Source organism: Erpetoichthys calabaricus, chromosome 6 (assembly GCF_900747795.2).
Source record: "Erpetoichthys calabaricus chromosome 6, fErpCal1.3, whole genome shotgun sequence".
In the NCBI taxonomy this organism is placed as follows: domain Eukaryota; kingdom Metazoa; phylum Chordata; class Cladistia; order Polypteriformes; family Polypteridae; genus Erpetoichthys; species Erpetoichthys calabaricus.
In genome coordinates, this window is record NC_041399.2 from 155,167,409 (window position 1) to 155,185,927 (window position 18,519).

Sequence of the window (18,519 nt, forward strand, 5' to 3'; positions counted from 1 at the left end):
ACTTGTTGAAAGTATGGTAGATACTTTAGCATGCACGTTTGTTGACTGGCTGTTATGAGGTATACTGCCTATAAATCTTGAAAAAATGTGCAGAAAAAAAGATACTAAAAATGTAACTGAAGGTATATTACTTGTTTTTCACTGACCTTTCTGAAAATCTACAATGAAACCTCATGTCATCTTTGAAATGGCACTAAAATGCCTGACATTACGAAGTGTTTAATCCATGACAGGAAACCTCCATTTTCCCCCAATCACATGAAGAGATGTGGGTCAGTCTTTATTTTATAAGTCTTCTACCATTTTCCCCTTTTGTGTTTCATTTGATTCTGGCATAGCCTTGAAAGTCAAGCCCCCTATCTCACAAAGCTATAGTTCTCTGTATGAAACATTTTCTAGCCTTTGGTCAGTCCTTGTTTGTATTATTCTCCAATATCTTCAATGCAGACTTCATTTTAAAGTAACCACTTACATAAATTGTGGTTCATATTTTTAAATACTCCAAAATATTGTTAATCGGCTTAGCCCAGGGGTAGGCAACGTCGGTCCTGGTGAGCCGCAGTGGCTACAGGTTTTCATTCCAACCCAATTGCTTAATTAGAAACCAATCATTGCCAATCTCAGACCTTATTTAATTTTATGGCTTGTTAGTCTGTGCAATGTAAGGCTCTTATATCGTAGATTTTTTTCCTTTCCAAAGATATCATCCAAATGATATGAAGCCTAAAACAGATCATTTTCAGTCTGTCACATTTTTCTATTAAGTGTTTTATTAAATCAAACAGTGCATGATGAACACACACAGATGTAATTGGAAAAAAGCTAGCTGGAGAACTGCTGGCTGCTTTGTTTTTTACATCTTATTGCTAACGAGCTGTATATACCCGGCGTTGCCCGGGGCAGAAGTAACCTAATCGGTCAAACACTTACATATATACCAAGGTAAACCTAATCGGTTAAACAGCTTCATATATACAGAAGCGAACCTAATTGGTCAAACAGTTATGAATGTGCAGAATGATTTTACAAACATTATGCGTGTTAACAATCATTAAAAAGAAAAGATTGAGGAACTGTTCTTCTATATGTGATGAAGCCACTAATAAGACAGATTTTTTTCAGGACCCAGCTGTTTCATAACTAAACTACTGCCACCCCAAAGTAATGCCTAATAGTGGTTTTTGGGGTAGCTGTGGAATAAAAAGGGTGTTTTTTAGTCAGTAAGAATCTGACAGTACCCTTCAGTACGGGCTGAAGGGTGCCTATCTAAGGTTTTACATCCTTCCCGTATGGAAAAAAAAACATACTAAACTTTTTTTTCATCATTACAGATAATCTCAGTCAAATCGAAGTACGCATTCTCGATTTATTTTTATCTAATTTTTACTTTTTCACAAAGCCATCCCATGCCAATTTGTATGAATAAACTTTTGCTAGAGAGTTAGCAAAAGTTTATTCATGCACATATTTTAATACGGATAATCTATCTCTAATGAAGGTTCTCATTTTCATTCTAATTTAAAATAATAATAGATACTCATTTTTTTCTTCTGTTTTAGAAAAACCAATCTATGCCACCTACGTCTTCGTCAAGTCAGCTTCATCCAGCTTCATCACATATAGAAGAAGAGTTCCTCAATCTTTTCTTTTTAATGATTGTTAACACGCATAATCTTTGTAAAATTATTCTGCACATGCATAACTGTTTGACCAATTAGGTTCGCTTCTGTATATATGAAGCTGTTTCATCGATTAGGTTTGCTTTTGTATTTATGTAACTGTTTGACCAATTAGGTTTGCTTATGTATATAGATTAGCTGTTTGTCCGATTAGGTTCGCTTCTGTATATATGAAGCTGTTTAACCGATTAGGTTTACTTTGGTATATATGTAAGTGTTTGACCGATTAGGTTACTTCTGCCCCGGGCAACGCCGGGTATATACAGCTCGTATATATATATACATATACACACATATATGCAGTTTTAATAACACAGAAATCAATATAAACATTAACATCATTATCATATGAGAATATGAAGTAATATATAAGAAGCACATTTCATATAAATATAAATTATTAAACAGTAAAATCTTCTTCTGTAATTTGCTACCGTGGCAATTTGTGTGTCTGTCCAGGATTTTAAATGACCTGTAGCTCGCAAACCGTTGCACCTATACACTTGAAATGTGGTACACATATAGTACGTCACGTCTACTATCTGCTTTATGGGTGATGATTGTTTTAGTCTTTTTATCTTTATTTTATTTTATTGTACAATCAAGTCCTATCTGCGCACAGCAGGGCAGCCGTGGGCGGATGCGTATGGTGTATTCACTCGATGTTATCGTGCATTGCGCTGTCAGTGGTATTTTGATAAAAGAATTTGAACAACATATAAGAAGCGTATAAATTATTAAACAGTAAAACATTAACATTTAAGAAGTAAAGTTACATTAAGTACTACTGCTGTGCCTTCGGGTATACCTCATTTTTTGTTTGCCCATTACATGCTTAAATGTATACATTTTTTGGTGCACCTACCCGAGAACATGCGACATATAACCGAGCGTGGGAGAAGCATGGATTTTAAACACGCGTTGAGTTGATGTGCTGGTCTCCCTCGTGAAATAAATGGTAATGTTTGACTAAAATCTACAGCGAGTAAAACGACATTAGCTCCTATTTTTTTTTTACGATCTCTGAGATGTTGCTTTTTTCGGTTCAAGGCTTCATAAGCTCTTTTATGTTGTATGGTGTACTTATCCCAAACCATCATCTTTGAATGTTGCAAGACTTTCGCCTTGTATGTAGATCGGGGTAATTACATTCATTGCATTCCTAGTCTGAATCACAATGTGATTGTATGGGTGGTTACCTGGCACTGTAGGGTTGCCACCCGTCCTTTAAAATACGGAATCGTGCCGCGTTTGAGAATGAAATTGCGCGTCCCGTTTTGAATCAATACTGGACGGAATTTATCCCGTATTTTTTTTATAATTTTTTTTTTAAAGCAGCGTCTCATGCAAATCATCCCACACGCATTTTATGAAGATGCCTCCTTTCCTACTTTTGATTGGGTAATACTTGATGTCATCGTTAGTTTGATTGGTGTTTTTAACTGTCCAGTGAGTAGGGCGTGTCTTTCAACCGTAAGCAGATTTTTTGCAGTGGTATCACTGACCTCGACGACGGCGACGTTATACGTCAAAAATAAATTACGATAAATGACGATTTTAGCGATACTTTATTACGACGGCGGCTACATAGACACGATCAAATAAAAACAAAAAAATCAAATAATCATTCTACATTTTCAAAACGTCGAAAAAACGACGGAATGAAAAAAAGGCCCACCCGACGACCCACCCATTCCATTTTTATATATACAGATAAGGAGCAATTAAAACACTGAATGCAGCAGTTTAAGATTGAAATAAGCAATTAAGGTTGGAGAACCTTAACAAGCGAGATCACTAAAATGAAGCATCAAAATGTCACTTAAGCAATATGTGCTTCAACAGCAATAATTGAGTTCTCGTTAAGGAACTGGGTTGGAACAAAAACCTGCACATACTGTGGCTCACCAGGACCGACGTTGCCTACCCCTGGCTTAGCCTAATCTCTTTGGATATAGAGTGCCCATGTCCACCATGAAATCCATGTCTTTCTCCTAAGCAATGCGTTAGTCACTAGCTATAGAAAATCTTCAGTTGGGCATTTGTTTATAAATACAAACATCTCTTAGTTTCTGTACTCACCTTCTAAAATCTAACTGCATATGTAAAACCAGTTATGCTGGGGTATCAGACAGAATTTTCACTCATTAGGGTGTTCTCATGGAAAAAGTCTTTCCAAAAGATAATAGAGCAGTCACAGTGAGGCATTATGTAGGTGTATTGCCATTGGTATGAGGAGCCCCAGTAGCGTTTCTTGACACACATCTGCTGAAAGTACTCAGTGTTAATGTGTCAGAGAAAGGATGTGCAGCTTGTTCATAATGGCACTCAGTTTTGTCTTCATTCTCTCCTCCACTACTACTTGGTTGTGATTGCATCCCATAACTGAGTCAGCCTTTTTAATTAGCTTGATGATTCGGTGGGCCTCTCTTGAAGTGAAGTGACTGGGCCAGCACATCACAGCGCAAAAAAATCGCACTGGCGATTACAGAGTTATAGAAGATGTAAAGGATGTCACTACCCACACTGAAGAAATACAGTCTCCTGAGATTAAACACTCTACTCTGCCCTTCCTTATATACAGGTTGAGTATCCTTAAGCCAAATTCCAAAATCTGAAATTCTCCAAAATCCAAAACCCTTTGAGTACTGACATGACACCACTTATGTTCCCTTAATTTTTTTTTTTCACAGCTGAGCAGATGTGAACATCATTTGTTTAAATTCCAAATGATTTTATTCATTCTGAGCTGGGAGGGGCAGAAGTGGTGTGAAGCTAGGACACACAAGTAATGACCAGGTTTGGGGTCCTGAAACATCTACTTAGAGTGGGAGCATATCTCAGTGACATCTGAGTTGGCATCACACCAGCACATGCATATCACGGTCCAACCAGAGCACATGCTGTACATCATAGTGAAATGCCTAAAGTTACTTGATCAAATGTTTTCATTCTGGTTATGCAGTGATTGCATGAAGAATGGGTTTTTATGCGAGCTTAAATAACAACCACATTTTGTAAAATTTACTTTTAGAATCCTTCATTCCATATTTTTTCCATTCTGTTGAGAGTTAGAATTCTAGTCCAGCTGGATAGGGTGCAAGGTAGAAACCAAACTTAGATGGGGTTCCAGTATCATTATATATTTGAAATAAAATTTAGAATTTTTATGTTTATTTTGAGGACTATGGCCAGATATTTTTCAAGGCCATCAAGAAAATGAATAAAGAAATGAACATTTAGGTGCAGAAAACTATTGACTGAAGAGCAAAGGCTAAAAGGATTATCAATAATATAAAGTTAATGAGATGCACCTTACACAAACATTTTCATCAAGTTTCGATCAAACAAAGTATTCAGAGATGTATTAAAACAGACTCACTCCTGGTGGACTTTCTTTGCATCAACTAGATTGTTATAATAAATTCACTTGAAGCCACTAAAGGGCATTGCTTCAGTACAGTTACATAATACGAGCGGAAACAAGTGTTAAAAATAAACCCTATTCCCTGCAGTCTCTGGATACGTTGGATACTGTTACCCTCAGGAGAAGAACAAAAGCAAAGCTAGAAACCTCATGCTATGAGCTGCTTACAAAAATTATACCGCATGGATTTAAGTTTCCCTCATTACAAAACAACTCCTTATAAATAAACAGAAATCAAGGAAAAGCTATTTTGATGATCTTTCTTTTTTAGTTCTTATTTAATTTAGAGAGTTGATATACTTATTCTGCGGTTTTGGTAGTCAAGTTTCTTCAAGGAAATTCTTGCTCTTGAAAATAACTTTGTATCTTTGTGTGTCTTCATAGAAAAGAGGGCTGGAGAACTCTCTATATGATGCAAAACATTGGCATGATGTTGAGCTGCAGAACCTGGGCACTGTCATTTCAAAGCTGGAGGCAGAGCTGGCTGAGATTCGAGGCGATATCCAAGAGCAGAAGCAGGACTATGAAATTCTGCTTGAAAACAAAGGGAGGTTGGAACTTGAGATTGGCACCTATCATGGCATCTTAGATGGTGAAGAAAGCAGGTAAATGAAGTGAAGCCACATTTGCACAAGGCTGAGCTACCTCGCAGAAAACTTAAGTCCTTATACCCTGTGAACACCTAACTCACTTATCAAATTTAACTGGCCATGTTATTGTAGTTGGAGTTCTACACACAGTTTATCCATGACAACAACAACAACATTTATTTATATAGCACATTTTCATACGAACAATGTAGCTCAAAGTGCTTTACATGATGAAGAAAGAGAAAAAAGACAAAATAAATAAAAATTAAACTTAGGGAACACTAATTAACATAGAATAAAACTGAGCAATCAATACAGGGTGTAAGAGGAAAGGAGATTCCTAATTATGCTAGCCAACATCACAGTGACTGATCATTAATGCTGTCAGACACCAAATCGAGCCAGTGCGTGTATAGCTGCACTATCTGTGAAAGATTTAGAACACCCAATTTGTTTCTAGTTTTTCTTGAAATTTAATCAATTGAAATGCAATGAATGACATGAAATGGTGAAAAGGTAAGCAGTAAATTGCCAGAGGTTAAAATTAAAAGTTTAGGTTAGCAAAAACTGAAAAAAAGGAAATGTCAGAATATTACAAATGGGCCTTCTTCAAGGATCAACTATTAGGTTAGAAACTACAGATGTTCTGCAGCAATTTAAAGTAAATTAAGCCTTGAAAGTTGAAGCAAACAATTGACACAGGTGTCCCTGAAAAAACTTCTGTCTGTCTTAAAACACAGTTGGAACAGACAGTGTTACTGTGTTCTTGAAAGTCGACAATGTTAAGTTGAAGGCATTTCAAACAAAATGCTAAACAAAAATAATGGGAATAACTTGGAGGGGCATGGTCAACAATAAAGAGGTTAGAAAGGTGTTGAACAGGTAAAGGCCAAGATCAAAGTGAGGAAGCTGGTGATGTTTGAACATGTCCATATGATGACTGATTGTTAAAGACTATAATGCTTGGAAGACCTGAAGTAACTAGGAAAAGAGTACAACAAAATAGAAGATGGAAGATAGATATCCATTCATCTCTCCAAAAGTATCCGAAGTGCATGTCCAAAGTGGAGTCCACTTGAATCAAGGGAGGAAAGGACCCTGGTCAAGACAGAAGGCTCCCAGCATTGGCCCTGATGGTCCACAAGACTATATGATCCAATGAAGAAGAAGAAGAAAATGATCCACTAGTCATAACATACAGTACAGGCTAATCAAGTGAATTCTGATAACGAGCTAAGGTCCACTTACTCTACTATAAAAATATAACTATGCAGAGAAATATCACACTATTCTTGATACTGTTAAATTGTTCAGGTACTGTAAAGTCTTGCCCAGTGGTATGGACATCCAATTTCATTTATAGATACATGAGATTGTTCAAAAGGCTTCCAGCCATTTTTGAGCTTGCATAGTGTATTCCTGCCTCTGATTAGCTATCAGTAACAATAAATCATTAAGTGTAAGAGAGTAGCCAATCTCCCAATGTCATAGCACAAGATAAAATCACATAGTGCATGGTCATTTTAGTAACAATTATAAATTATTAATCATAATATTTATAATTTGCACAAATGACTAACACTAATACTCTCAAGCATGATCAATACAATTTTACGGGGGCAGAACTTACTCTCACAATGGTGGGTTCAAGACAGAAATTGTTATGATCTTGCCACTCATAATGCTCAAAAAATGGGGCAGACCTCAAAAACAAAGACCAAATCTGCAGTTTACACAATGACTAACCCCAGAAGAGAAGGCCTCACAATGTCAGGCAGCCTGGCCTCAAACTCAACAGTCAGGTTTACAAGCCCGGAATTGGGGCAAATGGTTTAAAGTCTTAAATGTCCAAAGAAGAGAAGGAAAACCATTAAAAACCGGTGGCTTAAGAAAACAAAGTTTAGTATAAAACACAAAAGAGGAACACAAATAGTAAAATAGCAAAATTCACAAAACCAAGAACGGTGCCTTAAACAATTGTAGGGGTCAAAAACCTTGAAATCCAATCATGAAAAATTAAAAACACCAGTATCTCAAAAAGAAAGATGCAATACCGAGCTGTTAATTAGCCTCTTTAGGCTCCATAAATATTAGGCAGGACAGACAACAAAAAACACTAAGACATAGACACCTCACATAATATAAAACTGAAAAATAATGAATAAACAACACCTTAGTAAATAAATGAAATACATAACAGAACAAAAATTAATCAAAATATGAAAATGAATAGTAAAAGAACAAAAGTATTAGATAAACAAGGTTTAAACTTAAACCAGGGCAGCACCCTGGCTGTACCATAGCAGAAATCAAGTGGCAGGCGATCACAGGGCACATTCATTCACAAATTAGTAATGAAGGATAAAAATAATAGTAACAAAGCCAAGAGGACACTTAACAAGGGATGCTTAACAGCCAATGTTCTTTTAGAAAACTCCAAAACAATCACATTCAGGATTCCCATTATACTTACCTGTAAATTTTGTCAATCCAGAAAATATTGGGTTGTTCTCGGAAGTGTAGACATGAAATTTCCACTTAATTCATGAGGTGTTTTACAGAGAGATTTCCTGGTTTCCATTTTTAAAAGTGCCTAGATTGATGATAATGGTAGGGTGGAAGTAGGAGTAGGCTGGGGAAGCTTATAATAGAAAATGGCTTTACTCATTTCCACTGTGAAAAGTCTTGTTGACTTTCAACTCCACAATTGCTGACATGTGAATCACACACGCTGCTAACAATATGAGCCTCTCCATTTTTATTTATTTGGCTAAAGTCATTAATCTGTCTTTTGTTCTCCCTTCATTCTTCTTCCACTTTTAGTTAAGTGAGGATCATAAATATTTGTTACTGGTTGAGGTGGACTAAACACTATTACTTTGACACTGACTGCCAATGGAATTTTATTTTTAAATTATCATTGCGTCTAATTAGTTCTGAAGAAAAAATCTATAAACATAGGGTGGTGATGTCAGACAAAACAAGTCGAGATGAACAGTTTTTGGAAGCAAACTACATCCATCAGTCATGGCAGCCCGAGATGTTTGCAGCTGTCACTGGCATTTTGAAATCTGACCCCAGACGTGACCTCTAGGTGGGGGATTAGTGACTTCCTCCTCTGCCACTGAGTTTACATTTGGTATGAAAGGAAGGCAAGGCAGAAATAAAAGCTGAAGGAGATGAGGAAATGGAAGGAAGAAGCCAAGTAAAAGAGAAAAGTGTCAGACAAGTGGGAACAAAAGCTTAGGGATGGTCACACTGGGAAGGCAAATATTTAAATTCTTCTTGTGTTGTGTGTATTTGCTCTCATGCACATCAACAGGACAGATGGTACATGGGGTCATAACAGTTTACAATGTATTCATTTCCTGTCATAATCTATGTGACAACTTAACAAGCTCGTTTTTGGTGATGAAATTTTTATTAGAAGAAAAATACAATGGAAAAACAAACATATCTAATTGGATATAAATAAAAAATCATATACAGAGCCCTCTCCAACATGATGACCCATGCAGCCCCATGGAAAAGGAGACAAGAGAAATGGTAAAAAAAGAAGAAAAAAAAACAGAGAGTGACCAGACATAGCTCTGTAGTCCTGCTCCAACCACGCTGAAGATGACCACACGTTAATAGTGGCAATGGATGACCCATTAAGCCAGGACACAGAAAACCCCAAAAAAACTAAATTACAAAAAAGAAAAAAAAGATTTGCTGAGAGTAGGCAGGAGAGAAGCAGTAGCATTCCATCAAAAGGCTAAAGCTAGCTTTTCTGTGATGTTGCCTAAAAAGAAACATTAATGCTGTGTATGCAAAAAAGTCAAAGTCAAAAGTCAAAGTGAACTTTATTGTCATCTCAACCACATACAAGTATACAGATAGACGAAATTGCGAAGCTCAGGGTCCACAGTGTAACAACATGAAGTGCAAATAATGAATTAAAAATAGAAGTAAAGTTTAAATTTAAAATTAAAACACAAACAAGACAACACAAAAAAGTAGCAGTAATATTGACGTGTAGTTAGCAATATGAACATTGATGCAATGTACGGTATTTGCAATCTAGATACATAAATATAGTCAATAGACATGTAATATAATAAATAAATAATAAATAATAGATATAGATAATACAGAAATTATCCGTGTATGATAATAGTTGTTTAAGACATATGTAAACAATGACAGGTCTGAATGTTTCACAGCAGAAAAAGAGTGTCAAAATACCTAAAGGTCAGTATGAGATTTTCAGTTCTTCTCTACATGCACACTCGTCTTTGCAGGAAAGTGTCTCGCATGTATAAAAGTTCTGTTTTTAGAGGTGGTTGAGGCCATATGGAAGATCCTTGGGGGCAGCCTGGTGTTAAGGAGTCTGACAACTTCGGGGTAAAAACTCTCCTGCAGACTGGCAGATCTGGCTCTGATGCTGCAGTATCTTCTCTTGGATGGCAGAAGTGTGAAAAGTCCATGTGAGGAGTGTAAGGGGTCCTGCACAATGCTGCAGGCCTTGCGGACACTACGTTTGTAAAATATGTACTGTAGTGAAGGGAGAGGCACCCCAATAATGTTCTCTGCTGTCTTCACTATCCTTTGCAGGAGCTTGCGGTTGGATATGTTGCAGTTGCCATACCAGACCATGATGCAACTGGTCAGAACACCACCCTCTGCAATTGGATTCTGGACTTCTTGACAGAGAGGCCCCAGTCAGTTCGGATAGGCTGCAACACTTCAGGCAACATCACATTGAGCACGCTCAGATCCAAGTATGCTTAGATCCAAGAGATGAAAGATAAGAAGTAGAAAAGGAATCTTTAAAATATTCTTAGACAGAGAGTTAGAGAGTAAGGACTAGGAGAAAGTGACAAGAGGACAGTCCAGAACATTCTAACAAAGTGCCAGGGGTGTTAAGAGACCAAATGACACATAAAGGGCTCAGAGCAAGTCCCATGACAAAAGAAATGTTCTCACAATTATCCCCATCGGCTTTCTCCAATATTCTAAAAGCACGTACTTGCTACTCTTACCTGACCTTGTACACGTGAAAGTATGGATATACTATGTTACTAAAATAAATTTTTTAAGGCCAGATCTCATGTTATAATAATAATTCATTACATTTATATAGCGCTTTTCTCAGTACTCAAAGCGCTATCCACACAGGGAGGAACCGGGAAGCGAACCTACCATCTTCCACAGTCTCCTTACTGCAAAGCAGCAGCACTACCACTGCGCCACCTGTGAGGACAACAGGTCAACAAATGATAATTAAATCAATACTTCCCTAAGCAAATCTCTTTTGTATGCCATCTGTCCTTAAAACCGCAGAGAAACATTCTGTATGACCAATTACGGAGTAGTTTACTGTTTCGCGTTTACCTAGACAGACATTATTTCAGCCTGCATGGTATATACAACAATCATCACTAAAACCACCTGCTTAGTATTGTGTAGGTCCCCCTCGTGCCGCCAAAACAGGTCTGATCCATCAAGGCATGGACTCCACAAGACCTCTGAAGGTCTCCACTGGTGCCTGGCACCAAGACATTAACAGCAGATCCTTTAAGGCCTGCAAATTGCAAGGTGGGGCCTCCATGTATCGAACTTATTTTTCTAGCACATCCCACAGATGCTTGATTGGATTGACTTCTGGAGAATTTGGAGGCCAAGTCAACACCCTGAAATCTTTGTTATGTTCCTCAAACCATTCTTGAACAATTTTTGCAGTGTGGCAAGCTGCAATATCCTACTGAAAGAGGCCACTTCCACCAGCGAATATCGTTACCTTAAAGTTGTGTGTATGGTCTACAACAATCTTTAGGAAGGTGGTACATTTCAATGTAACATCCACATGAAGGCCAGGACCCAAGGTTCCTCAGCAGAATATTGTCCAGAGCATTACATTATCTCCACTGGCTTCATTTCCTCCCATAGTGCATCCTGCTGTTATCTCTTCCCTAGATAAACAACATATACGCACCCAGCCATCCACATGATCTAAAAGAAAATGTAATTCATCAGACCAGGTCACTTTCTTCCAATGCTCCATGGTCTAATTCTGATGACCATATGCACATTGTAAACACTTTTTGCAGACATGTCTACAGCTACACAGCATTGTAAGCAGCACGCTGTGATGCACTGTGTGTTCTGAAACCTTTATTTTATGGCCAGCATTACGTTTTTCAGCAGTTTGTGCTACAATAGCTCTTCTGTGGGATCAGACCAGATTCACTAGCCTTTTCTCCTTGTACACATCTATGAGCCTTTGGCGCTCAGTCACCAGCTCACTGGTTGTCCATCCTTGAGCCATTTTTGGTAGGTACTAACCACTTCATACAGAAAACACCCCATAAGACCTGCTGTTTTTGAGATCCTCTGACCCACAATTTGGTCTTTGTCAAAGTGCCTCAGATACATACCCTTGGCCCATTTATCCTGCATCCAACACTTCACCTTCAAGAACTGACTGTCCACTTGCTGCCTAATATATCCCACAATTTGATAGGTGCCATTGTAATGACATAACAAATGTTATTCATTTCACCTGTCAGTGATTTTTCTCTTTTTTACATCATACTGTATAGCCATTTCCGATGGCAAAGAGATCACCAGTACATGAAACACAACGATTATTAGCGCTGACCAAAATTCTGTCACATGTCAATTATGTAAAAAACGAGCATATCTCTTTGATGAAGTAAAAAAAAAAAAAATAAGCACTTCAACTTCCAAAACAGTTAAGTAAATCAAAGAATTAACCCAATGTTACGCCATGGGTACATTTTCTAACTTGTTTATAAAAAATAACAAAATGGTAATGTTGTTAATGTAAATGAGATTTACTTCATATTGAAACTTTATATTACCAACAGTGATGTTATGTAAATATGTAGCATATGCTTTTGACTCTAAAAAATGCAATTATGGTGTACAGTTCGCCTGGCCCTCCCATGGCCCTGCGGTGGGCACACACTCTGTCCTTTGGTTATTCAGATGCAACTAGGATTATGCTCTTCCTCCCTATAATGCATGGAAGTGTAGCTGGATGGAAGGTAGGACAGACAATTAGTTTTTTATTGCTTGCCAAATCATTTTTATGCCATTTGGAGCGTAAAAAGCTCCATTGCAAAATTGCCCTGATTTCATAAAAGACATTAAAGCCTAAAACCTCCAAAAAAAACATCTGTTTTAACAGAACCAAAATTGTAGCAGAACCTTTTTCTGACAGCAAACCATCGTGTCTGACACATGATTTTTTGTTATTTTGTCATTATTAATCCATCTTGCAAAATATTACATTTGGTAATCATTTGTCAGGAATGCAATGGTTTTCTGGAAGGCTTATTTTTTGTGTAGCAACAGACAAATATACAGACTTTTCCTTGATAAATGAATTACATCAAGTAACTGATCTTATGTCTTCCCAGGTGGGTCATTGGAAGAGAGCCGGATGACAGTGTAGTCCAGCCGGACTTTAAGCCCTCAGACATGTTCTAACAACCCTTTAACAAGTAAGCATGCAGTCTTACAAATTTCTTCTTTCAAGATGGCTCACTGTCTGGTCACTTGTTTTTCCTGTATGTATTTGTATACATGTATATATATTGTGCACACACTAAACCTTCTTTACAGTGCATCATTAGATTTACAAAGACTCTATTTCTATCAGTCAATTATCAATTAAACAATTAGCAATTAACAACATTTTGACTTTGCAAATCACTTAAAAATGTTGGTTTAGTAATTCTTCTCATAACAGCTTGAAAGTACAAAACCTCTATCTGAAATTTACTATATAATCAATCAGTCAGTCTGCTAGATATCAATATGGTAGTGCCTTAAAAAAGAAAAATAAAAGAAAGAAGAAGAATTTTGCTATGAACACTTCTGCTAGGATGATTTAGTTAGGTTGGGAATCCAATGCTAGGATGCTTACTTTCTTGTGCTGCCATAAATAAAGATCACGATGATGCCACATGTCACAAAAATCGTTTAATGACAGACATCTTTCTTATTAATTATGAGTTTTTGAAATATATGAATTCCATTCATATATTCATATTTGATTTAATTATTGTTTTATCATCATTTAATTGTTAACTGGTGTCACAGGGGTACTTTGTTTTATAAATTTTATGCATTTTTGTCATTTTTTTCTAGGCTTTACTCATTTTTGAGGTATGTTGATTTCAGTTACATGTTCAGTTATTTTATGTTACCATTATTAGGTTTAAAAAAAAATCACAACACCACGTTGAATTTTATGTGCTAGTTGATAGGACATGAATCTGCATCGTTAGAGGAAGTTCCTCAGAAGTAGCACTATGATGATGTCACACCTGCGACAATATTTAAGCCGTTTTTTCATAACAGAAGTTTTCCAAAATTGTGGATTTTTTTCTAAAAATGTTATTTGCATTACTTTTTGTAGCAAAGACTTTTCTCTTATGTTTTTGGTTTGCATAATGGGTGTAGATGCTTAGGTATTAGCGATCTTCTGGTTTTGAGCCTGCTTGTCCTTCATTTACATTTTCATGATTTAGTTCAGGGGTCTCCAATCACAGTCCTGAAGGGCCGCAGTGGCTGCAGGTTTTTGTTCTAACCCGGTTGCTTAATTAGAAAGCAATTCTGCCAATAATTTAATTTCATGGCTTGTTAGTGCTTTAACTCTGCTATGTCAGGTCATTCCCATATCCTAGACTTTCTTCCCCTATCTAAGGATATCATCCAAATGATCTGAAGGCTAAAATGGACGAGCAATTCTCAATCATTCACTTTTTTCTCTTTACTTTCCTTCCAAGTATTTAATTAAAACAAATAATGCAAGATAAATACACACTGGCGTAAATGGTAACAAGCCAAATGGAGAAATGCTGGTCTCTTTTGTCATTTGCATGTTATTGCTAATTAGGATCCATTAAAAACTGAATGAATACAGCTGTTTAAGATGAAAATAAGCAATAAGCATTCAACATCTTAATGAGCGAGACAACTAAAGTGAAGCAGAAGTGTCACTTGAGCAATTAGTGCTTCTTATTAAGCAATTGGGTTGGAGCAAAAACCTGCAGCCACTGCGGCCCTCCAGGACTGTAATTGGAGACCCCTGATTTAGTTCATATCTATTAACCTAGTGGCCTGCTAATTTCACCTTCAAATGGCAGAACAGTTGTCTTGTTCAGGTGCTCTACCACAGAATGCAGAAAAGGTTGGAGAGTTAAAGGTTATGGGGAGACACAATTCAAAAGTCTCAGGGTTGAGAAGGTCAGAAGCTGTACTGCTCCAGGATGTGGTTTAGCGGTGGTTGGGTTCTCATGCTAGTTTTGTAACTTTAAGATAATATTATTTGATGATCAGTGTATAACTAGGACCTTCACTCCTCCACCAAAACCCCAATTTCCTTTTCTTAGAAATCTCCAGAAACAGTGTTTCTTCTGGCAAAGCTCAGGAATTACATTCTCACAGACTAAAACATCAAATTGGTGAAATCAAAAAGCAACAATGCATAATAAAAAGGAAAAGCAACCAATGTAACCTTAATAATATTAATAATCCATCAACCTATTATTGAATTCACCAATGCACTTTGGGTCTCTGTGCCTCTCCACACTTTGTTGCCCAGAACACAGTTGAACCCAAGACACAATGTTGCACTCACAAAGGCAAAACATGTAGAAAATTGAAACCACAGTGCCATCAAACAAAAACATTTGCAGAAATTAATAACAGACTGAGGACCACCACAGCATATCATATCAGGTTGCCAGTACATACATAAATACTTTAGTTGTTTCTGCATAGGAGAGCTTGTAGGTTGATTGACTTATTGCTTCTGGTTTTTCATAACAATGATGGGGAATACATACTACTACTGACCGTGCAAAATTTCACTCTGTTCTTATTTTACAAAGCTAACAATACCTACATCATTAAGGCAGCTATGGCATATTCTTGAGCCCTCAGAGAGTGGCAACATCGTATGTTGATCAGCACATGTAAGCAACAATTTCAGTGTACTCTGTATAAAGCTAAACACTTGTATTAAACAGAAGAGGCTGTAGTCTTTTAGATTTTTTTAAACAGAGCGTTACCTTTTATATTGTCCTGCAGTGTAGATGTACTTTTCAGTGAATTCTCTTAATTCCACGTTTGTGCACCTCTCTCAATGCCTTCCCAGAATTTCTATTTCTGGATGGGTCTCTGGAGAGAGAAAACGTAGATTTTATTTACATAGATAGACAGATACAGTAGATAGATAAATAAATAATTAGATCTTTTGTCCCCAGAAGATAATTTGGCTTTTTACAGAACCTCTTTAAATAAATACATAAACAGGTTGATTAGTAAGTAAATAAATAAACAAATAAATTTGCACACACACTGGAATGACTAAAGCAAGAAAATTCAAAAGAAAGAAACATTCTGGCTTGGCTGTCTTAGTCACAGAGAGACATTATGCAGACATATTACTGTTGGTATAAAGAAGCCCCAGTAGTGTAATTTGACACAATTATAATGAATAATTTGCTGGCAAAAAGACCTGTGTTAGTGTGTCACAGAGAGGATATGAAGTGTTGTTCATAATGGCACTCAGTTTTATTTTAGTTTTCTCCTTCACTACTACCTCCAGGGAGTCCAGAGTGCGTCCCATAACTGAGCTTGCCTTTTTAATTAACTTGTTGATTCAGTGGGTCTCTCCTGAAGTGATGTTACCAGCCCAGCACACCACATTGTAGAAAATTGCCCTGGCCATCAAAGAGTTATAGAATATGTGAAAGATATCACCCCCCACATTAAAGGAACGCAGTCTCCTAAGGAAAAAGATCCTGCTCTGCCCTTTCTCATGAAGTTCCTCTGTGTTCCAAGACCATTCCAGCATGTCATTAATGTGGACCCTCAAGTGCTTGTAGGAGTGGACCAACTCTTCATCCACTTCATGAATAGTGTCCGGACGTACAGTACAGGCTCTTTGGTGCAGTGAAAGTCAGTAACCAGTTACATGGTTTTGCTGATGTTAAGATGCAAATAATTATCTTTGGACCAAGAAATAAACTTCTCCACCCGACTCCTATACTCTGTCTCATCCTCTTTATCATTGTGCCCTATAAGTGCAGAATCATCTGAGAATTTCTGCAACTGACATGACCAGGTGTTAAATTTGTAGTTGGAGGTGTACAGATTGGAGAGGAAGGGAGACAAAACTTGTCCTAGTGGTGCACCAGTGTTGCTCACATTTTTATCAGAGACACAGTCCTTGCGTCTTACAAACTGAGGTCTGCCAGACAGATAGTCCATTACCTAGGACACCATAGGCTCACCCACCTGCATATCTCTGAGTTTACCCCTTAACACAGATGTCCAGATGGTATTGAGGGCACTGGATAAATCAAAAAACATAATCCTCACAGCTTCGTCCAGGTGAGAATAGGCCTTGTGGATCGATCCGCCACTTCAATCTATGTCCGATAGGCAAACTGCAGTGAGTATAGATGGCATACCACAAGAGGACTCATGTAGTCCAGGACAAGCATCTAAAAGGTCTTCATAATGTGAGACACAAGTAGTACTTGATATCAGAAAGGCATAGACAGGCCCAGTAAAAGTCTGGCCTCCCTTTCAAATTGTGATGAATGCACTCATGAGCACAGGGCACTGGGTAAACACTTGAGATGGATTCAATGTTGTGGGCACTCAAGTTAACAACTGTGATAACCAGAATATGAATTCTTTGTGTCAAAACTCTCTGCATTACAAATATCTAAAAATGCATTTTATTTGTTGGGTGCCAAGAACAAAGTTTTTACACCCTCCTACTGACAGTTGTGCCACTAAGAGGTCTGGGGGTTGTTTATGGCTGAATGCATAGTAGTATCATACTAATGTTTTTTTCCATTTCTGTATTTTACAGGTTTCCTGGTTAGTCCAACGTGAAAGATATGGAGTTCACATTATTCTGAGAGAGTTGACTGTTAAGCTTTTTAACATTTCAAATTGCTTCTAAAAATCAAACTGTTTAATGGAGTGCATTTCATGAACTTGGTGTGGATGTTTTGTAACTACATCATCTTGCATTTTGTTGCCAGGAATATTAGATTAAATGCTTCATTCTGGTGCTGTTGCCCTGTTTATTCTTGAAAGCAAATATGTTTATTAAGCTTACAGCAGTTATGTGCACTGAACAGACCATGGATTTACATTTTTGCTATTTTCATAACAGACGCAAGGCTGATTTGTCCTGAAACAATAAGAACAACAACATTTATTTATATTGCACATTTTCATACAAATAATGTAGCTCAAAGTGCTTTACGTGATAAAGAACGAGAAAGAAAGACAAAATAAGAATTAAAATAAGAGAACACTAATTAACATAGAATAAAAGTAAGGTCTGATGGCAGGGAGGACAGAAAAAACAAAAAAACTCCAGACGGCTGGAGAAAAAAATAAAATCTGCAGGGGTTCCGAGGCCACGAGACCGCCCAGCCCCCTCTAAGCATTCTACCTAACATAAATGACATCAATCAGTCCTTATTGTATTCAGGGTTCTCATGGAAGAACTTGATGATGACGGTCACGTGGACTTCTGGCCTTTAATCCATCAATGTAGGGACATCACTGCACTTTGATTAGCTGGTGGTGGTGCAGATTGCCACCACAGAAAGCCGGAAAAAGAACAGAAGAGAGAGTAGGGGTTAGTACGGACTTTGGAGTCACCATGAATAATAATGATAATTAATTGAATATACAGAGCATCATGAGTAAACTAAAATGAAGCTATGAGAAAGCCATGTTAAAGTAATGTGTTTTCAGCAGTGTTTTAAAGTGC

General features: G+C 37.3%; 1 protein-coding gene across 1 annotated transcript in view; it reads left to right on the forward strand.

The window, feature by feature from the left end:
• Positions 1-17,889, forward strand: part of bfsp2 (beaded filament structural protein 2, phakinin) — a 43,293-nt gene extending 25,404 nt beyond the window's left edge. Inside the window, exons 6-8 of the mRNA XM_051928851.1 lie at positions 5,491-5,711; positions 13,124-13,207; positions 17,602-17,889. Coding sequence (XP_051784811.1) covers positions 5,491-5,711; positions 13,124-13,193 — 291 coding nt within the window. The 3' untranslated portion in view covers positions 13,194-13,207; positions 17,602-17,889. The remainder of the gene's footprint in view (positions 1-5,490; positions 5,712-13,123; positions 13,208-17,601) is intronic.
• The last annotated feature ends 630 nt before the right edge of the window (positions 17,890-18,519 follow it).